The 7,429-nt window shown below is 33.6% G+C and overlaps 1 protein-coding gene across 4 annotated transcripts in view; it reads right to left on the bottom strand.

Annotated features, from left to right (window-relative positions):
• Positions 1 to 7,429, bottom strand: part of ARAP2 (ArfGAP with RhoGAP domain, ankyrin repeat and PH domain 2) — a 125,783-nt gene that overhangs the window by 33,902 nt on the left and 84,452 nt on the right. For all 4 annotated transcript variants that reach the window (XM_010710306.3, XM_010710308.3, XM_019614911.2 and 1 more), the window contains exons 23-25: positions 7,172 to 7,319; positions 6,305 to 6,373; positions 1,034 to 1,108 (exon numbers count right to left, since the gene is read on the bottom strand). In XM_010710306.3, coding sequence (XP_010708608.1) covers positions 1,034 to 1,108; positions 6,305 to 6,373; positions 7,172 to 7,319 — 292 coding nt within the window. The remainder of the gene's footprint in view (positions 1 to 1,033; positions 1,109 to 6,304; positions 6,374 to 7,171; positions 7,320 to 7,429) is intronic.

The following is a 7,429-nucleotide window of genomic DNA, read 5'->3' as shown; positions in this document are numbered from 1 at the left end:
CCATTTTCTGAGTTTTCCCCTCAAATTTTCCTCAAAATTTGCTGAAGAAAAAAAACATACACAGAATTGGAAATTCATGCTATTTTCTGATTACAGAATGCCTTCTATATTTTGTACCATGTAACTGGTATCATTTTCATCACTTTAAAGTCATTTTCTCCACCCTTCAAAAATTTTAAAAAAAAAAACCAGCAACAACATACCTAGGGTATTTTTTTCCTATGTATGGAACAAATGGAAATAAAGGGTAGTAAAAAAATTATTAAAATTATGTTAGTAATGAATTAAAAAAAAAAAACACAAAATCCACAAAAATGCGGCCCTTTGATGTATGTGCATACATAAATGTTGTACATATATATGTCATGTAGTATATACATATACATTTGAGAATCATGTGCTGAACAAAATGGAAATAAAAAGTGAAAATTTAGCAGCAGTTTGAAGGGCAAGGAAAGATATTGCCCTACTTTCATTTAACCATATCTATCAGCATCCAAACAATAGAGTACTACTAAATGGACAAGAGTGCATTTAAAATATGCTGTAAAACACCAGACTGAAAAAATCTCAATTATATTAAGTAGTAAGCTTTGGTTTCTCAGCACTCTAGCAAGATAGTCACCAGCAAAAACAAACAAACAAAACAACTATACAAACAAAAACACCCATCAGGATGGTAATTTAAATGGTCTTTTAGTACTGAATAACACCAGTATTTACTGCATACTTGTTAATTTTCTTCTCACAGCTCTAAGCCTGCAGCACCGAATTTATACCACTGTATACTCCAGTAAAACCACAGGAAAATATGTCTGCTCTAAAGCTGTATTATAACATTTTCTTTAAAATGCTTAATAAGTCTTAAGAAAATTTAGGCAACACATTAAATAAAAAAAGAACTTAACTATCACTTAAAAGAACAGTGATAGATATAAATTCATACATTTTTAATGCAACTATATACGCATGTACGAAAATAAATTTTGAAGTATGAGAAAGTGTTTGGTAAAAATCACCTTTATACACTCACCCTGATTATAATACTACAGTCTGGCTCCTTTCTTTCTACATAAACTTCGATCAGGAGGTCTCCAGCCTGGGAAACCTAAAATAATGCATAGTGCAAAAAAAAATTCAGAACATAAATATTCAATATTCTTTTAAATTGGGAAAGCGCACTGATTACTTAGAAGATGTTCTAGCAGGTATTGAATGTAAGCCTTTCCCAAACCCTTATCTATAAAAGACTCCCAAAGCTGAGTCTTTTTCTGAGGAAAAATCTGTACTACATTCATTAGTGAAATGAAAGAAATGAAAGAATCTGGGAAAATATTTCTCAGATTCAAAGGAAAAATCCAAACCCCAACTAAACCCAATGTAATCATATTTAAAAGCAAATTTTAACCAGGCTCACTTCATTACCAAAACAGATAAACAGAACTTAAGACCATGGATAAGGATGGGAAGTTGTCCCAAAATAAAATGAATCTGTAAAAATGAGAAGAAAAATTACTAATACCAGAATATTCCATTCCTAAACCCATTTGCACAAATTCAGATGATCAGAACTCATTACTGTGAAGTCTACAGTTATTAATTACAACGAATACATGTCATTACGTACTTAAAAAGGGGAATCAAAATACATGTTCTTAGTATCAATCTCCATTAAAGTTCTCTCTTTAAATTTGTTGGACCAAACATCCAAACTTCTACGTTAAGCAGACTATATGCAATAATTAGATGACAACAAGTGTATGACATAACATACAATAGTTTAATATACTCAATAGCAACAAATTCAATTAAAGAATGCTTAATAAACATGAATCTTACAAAGAAATAGAGAAGTCAAAATTCAGCATTTTACAATTAAGGAGGAAAAAGCTGATTTATTAAAGAAATTCAGTATTTTCTCGTTACCAGGTTGCTCATCTATGGCAATAAGACTACCCTCTTGGATGAGAAATTAATTTTCTGTAGTTAAAAATGTCTAGCTCTTTGCCTGCTCATGTTCCCTTGCAATATAATCATAAGTACCCCTTCAAAAGACTGTAATTAATCCCAGTACTAAAAATACTTTCAAAAAAAATGATGATGATCAGAGCACGGGAAGAAAAACCAAGGTAGCTAATAGAGCGTTTCAGCAAGCATATCATTTTACTAATATTACCAATATAATGTTAATTTGATCATTAATTCTTTAAGAATACCAATTTGTGTGAATTCTGAGAAGAGTATTCATAGCAAAGTTGAAGATAAAGCCTAAGAAAAACAAAATCTGCATCATATACTGAATAAGTTATGGAGAAAACAATAAAAACAGGTAGGCTTTTTATATATTTTGACTAATTCAGAGAAGATACATTTCCACAGAAAAATAAATGGCATCACTCAATTTTAAAGAACATTAACATTATGGAAAATGGTGACTTTAAAGTTAGTTTAGCTCCTGCAAACAGAAAACTAATGGAAACATTTGTGACAGAAAAAAACATTAAAAAGCTACTTTGAAGAAAGCTTTTTAATTATAGAGGCACAGACTCAAAAAAAGCTCATTTAGTTTTAAAATTTGCTTTTCAGATGGCATTACAGAAAAAAGGTTGAAAAAAGAATGAAGTTGACATTTGATTTCCACTGTGCTCATGTAAACAACCATATGGAGAGAAAATGTACTGTAAATTACAGCTGCAAACAGACACAGCTGGCCTAAGAATATGGTGGACAGAAAATGAAGAGCAGCTCATGAAGTACCACCTAGAATGCAGTGACAGAACTTTCAGGCCTTCAGCAGAAATTTGGTTCAGTCATTCTCTGAACACTGTATCACCAGCCCGGAGATAATTCTATTGTAGAAACCAATATAATCAAATATATTAAGTATTTGCATCACTGATTTTTCCTGCAAACGTAAATACATTCAGATGTAATAATGCCAGACAATCAAATGTTTAATGGAAGGGATTCTCACACTGAATTAAGTATAATTACTTGAAGTTTGAGCTGTCAACCACCCACATTGTTAAATTACTGTCTGCAACAAGACATCAGTTTTAACAGTAGCTGGATGTCTGTACTTCAAAGTTTACCGAAAGGTAGCTTTACTGCATGAGCCTGAAATCCAGCTTGCACACTACATGACCTCCACACTACATGACCTCCACATGCAAGCCCTGCAGAGCCTAGAGTACTGCTCACAGGTTATAAGATGACAGTTAATGACTAAGAGGAATAAAGCAGCTGAGAACTGAGTATGTTTCAGTATATTCCTTCCTTTCACTGAAATAATAAAAGATATCTGTAAGATCACTCCAACTAGCCATTCTATTCCAAAGATTTTTATCCTGTTTCTTATCTGTGTGACAAGTACAGTCCATCACACAACTGGTTGGGTCTGGCTATTCTTAAAGCACTGATGAAGATACTGGATACTAAGTACTCTTCTTTTAAACAGCAGAGGTTTAAAATATTGTATGGCCAAGCCTGGAAAAAAGTCCAATGTAGGCATGCATATAATTTAGTCTTCTGAAATTATGACATTTATTACAGAAGTCATAAATGTAAAATATAGCAAAGAAGAAGGTCAAGCTTTTTGAGAAGCACTTAGCAGCAAGTTTGCTACTTAGGATTTCAGAAGAGCAGACTTTGAACTCTGCAGGGAGCTGCTTGGCAGGATGACATTGGAGAAAGACCTGGAGAGAAGAGGGGTCCAAGAAAGCTGGTTGGTATTCAAGGAGCATCTCCTCCAAGCCCAGAAGCAATGTGTCCCGAGAAAAAAGAAGGCAGGCAAGAATGCCAGGAGGTGTCCGTGGATCAACAAGGAGTTCCTGGTTCAAACTGGAATCAGCATCCACCCAGCGAAAATGTGGATGCTGATGACTAGAGTCTATAGAATATGTGGGTCTGCAGCTGAATGGAGAAAGAGAACTCATGACAGATAACATGGAAGAGGCCAGAGTACACAATAACTTCTTTGCCTCTATCGCTCCAGCCCTCAGGATTCCCACACCCTTAAGTCCACAGAAAAAGTCTGGAGGAAGAGTTTCTCCTAGTAAAGGAGGCCTGGGTTAAAGATGACTAATTGTGACTATACACAATCCTAGGCAACTTGACTCAGTGACATTGAGCAAGGGGGGGTTAGACTAGATGATCTCAAGCATTCTCTTACAACCTAGATGATACTGTGATGAGGTAGAAGATTTTGTTTGAATAGGATTTGTTTCATTTTTAAGGTTGAAGTGATACCATTATATTTTGATATAGAGTTTAAAGCTTAGCATAGTATTTATTATGAGAATCAAGACTGAGTTGTTTGTTTTTAACACAGTAGGTCTAGCTACCAATTCAGAAAGCTGATTATTAACAGTAGAGACTTTTCTAGAGCAAAATAAGTACAGTTAAAATCTTGATTCTATCTTTCTATAACTTTGCCTCTCATCAATCTGAACATTTGCAGGAAAACCAAACAGGTTCATTTATTCATGGAGGTTCTAATTTGATTTTACAGTTTAAAATTAAGACGAGGTTTTCAGGCGCCTGATGTTTTTTTAATAAAAACTATACCAATTTTAGAAAGCCTAGAGTTACATCTTATAAATAAAATAAAAAAATACGACAAAGCAAGCCTATTTTTGCTCATCAGGTAGCCTTCCAAATGCAACACAGCTCCCTCATAAAAGTCCAAAACAAAACCACTTAATATGGTTCTTCTCTATATTCCTCAGGTTTGGACAAACCATCTACCTAGAAGTTGGTAAAAAAATTGCTCATAACTTCAACCTCCCTTAAGTTTCTTTTATCTTCATAACAAATTACAATGTTTTCACTGCCCCTCATGTATTCACAAAACTTCTCTCAGGTCTCCAAATTATAAACATTTTACGACTAAAGCTTCCCAGAGCAGCTGAGAAAACATAAATTGTGTAAAAAAAATCTGTAACAAGAATTTCTTGGTTCTAAAGACTAAGAAAAGAATGCATTTAAAAGTCTGTGCAAACCTTAAGCTTCAAGATTTTATTCTCAAATCTCAAGGAAGGTTCTTTTCATGGGACCCAGAATTAACAAGTTTCATTAAAGATACTTCAACATCTACAGGATGTTCTTGGCATTACCGAGGCAGATGCTTTCATTCTGCAACAGATACTAGTAACAAAATCAAAACTGTTTCCCAGTGACTTAAACATTTGTCATCAGCCATCAAAGGCATTTTACACACACATTGTCAGTAGGCCATTATCAGAATGCTTAACGGCACTCTGTCCCAGACAAGAAGGAAAAAAGGTAAAAATAGACTCAAGGTAGAAAGCATCAAACATGTTATTTCAGTGTGTTTTTGCAAGTTACCCTTTTTTTAATTAATGGCTACAAAGTACCACAAAACTTACTAGAAAGGAGAAGACAGCCTTCAAAGAAAACATTATAAATCTTTTCTCCTGTCAACTTTCCATTTATTTCTAAAGGCTGATAAGCTCCAACATTACGGAAAGATTCTCCTCCACTAGTTTACATTTTATAAGAAGCTTCTAAGTGTCCTATGCTTGCTTCCCTTGACCTTTCTTGATTCATTTACCTTGGTCATGTTTGTCTAACTTATCAGTTTTTGGTTTAATGAGGACTGCACACACAAACTACTCTGACTGCTAAATATACTATCACTTTGCTGTTTCTTATCAACTCACAATTTATTCAAATCTAATTACAGGTACAACTGAAAATGAAGATAATAGTAAGATCTCCCGTTTTCATATCCCATTTCCCAAAGTTCAGATTGACTAAGTAACCATGTTTGAATGCGTTTCCCCAGCCATATTTGTACTCCATATATGGGCTCCATATATGGACGTAAAAAAGGATATGGCAAATAATTCAAGTACTCTGAGCTTACAGGGATTGTTGCTCTCTAATGGAGAGAGACTATATGTACCAAAATGCCATGAAATAATAGAAGTATTAACATACAATTGAAAGTTTTTAATATGCATGTTTAAAATTGGTCTCCATTTTCATACTTAGACATTTTCATCATTTCTATCTACTATATGACGCACTAAAAAGCATGTAACAACCTGCAAGTTATGTTCTGGCCTGAACACTGGGATAATTGCAAAGCATGCTTTACAAAAACCATTCTACTTTATCAGTTCATGCCTCATTTTTATTTCCCTCAGTTCTGTAGTTAACAACATTAGTCACTATACAAACTTAGAAATTTACATTACATAAGTTGAAGTATAAAAATCTATAAACAACAAAACATTCTTTGTTAGAAGCATTTGCATTGCACTTAACTTTTGCCACTTACCTGAGTGTCCTTCCATCTGGTAATAAAACTATTCTCTATATCCATTTGTTTGATCTGGTCTTCATTTACCTGTTTAAGATTGAACATTTTTATTTAATTAATAATTACAAACTACCATAAAAAATTATAACATTAATTAGAAAACACTACAATATAATAAACTGATAAATGCAAGTAGAATATAAAATTAGATACTTATTATTAATGGCTAACACTTCTAGTAATCATGTTCCTATGGAAGCACTATGTAAAATTTTCTGTCCATCAGAAAGACTATTTCATTGATGGGATCATTACTATGAACTTTACCATATTAAAAGAAAGTGGGCTCCATGAAAAAATTGTCAAGCAGAATGGTACAGTGACAATCTAAGCCAAAATGGCTGAGACAAATTGCTGCTGAAAATCCATCTGGATTCAATGCTCATTCAAGGCCTAAGGAACCAAAATTTATTTCCGCTAAAATCCTTATTGCAAGCACAGCTCAAACACTAAAAACATAATTCTTCTATGCTTCAGTTCTGACTAATGTATAAAATCTGAATGGAAGTATTACTTTTAATAGTTACCATCTCAAAGTTTTCTTAAGATAGTCAGCAATCAGCAGCAGCAAGAGTGTGCACTATCCTAGGAAAAAATAGCTCACGGTATTTCTATAAATGCAGTCTTTCCTTCACAGGCTAAGATATTTCAGAAATAAAATTTAAAGCAAACATTGGACTACATCCACTGAATTAGAGTTCAATAGCACTGCAAATCTTTAGACAGTGTAACCAACACCAGATCATCTCTAACATTAAGGACATTTCTATATTTTAGCATATTTAACAGAAGAGCAATTAAGACACTTTATATAGTGATACCTACGTCAAAAAGTTGCACATAATTTTTAATTAGATCTTCAATTACATTGACTTCTTCACTAGTCTGGCCTTTAGTTTGAAATAAGCAAGAAGAAAACACCAGGGCTAGATTGTGAGGGTTCATATGATTAATTTCAGAGCATTTCTGCACCCTGTTGAAGGAAAAAGGGAAAAAAATATATATTTAGATGATCCCATTATTGCTTTAGCTGTCCAGCTGGCCAGTGCTCCTCTCCTCTGGAGAATATAGAAAGCATTAAAA

The sequence above is a fragment of the Meleagris gallopavo genome, chromosome 4, assembly GCF_000146605.3.
Source record: "Meleagris gallopavo isolate NT-WF06-2002-E0010 breed Aviagen turkey brand Nicholas breeding stock chromosome 4, Turkey_5.1, whole genome shotgun sequence".
Lineage (NCBI taxonomy): Eukaryota > Metazoa > Chordata > Aves > Galliformes > Phasianidae > Meleagris > Meleagris gallopavo.
This window is presented reverse-complemented; position numbering and strand designations above follow the sequence as displayed.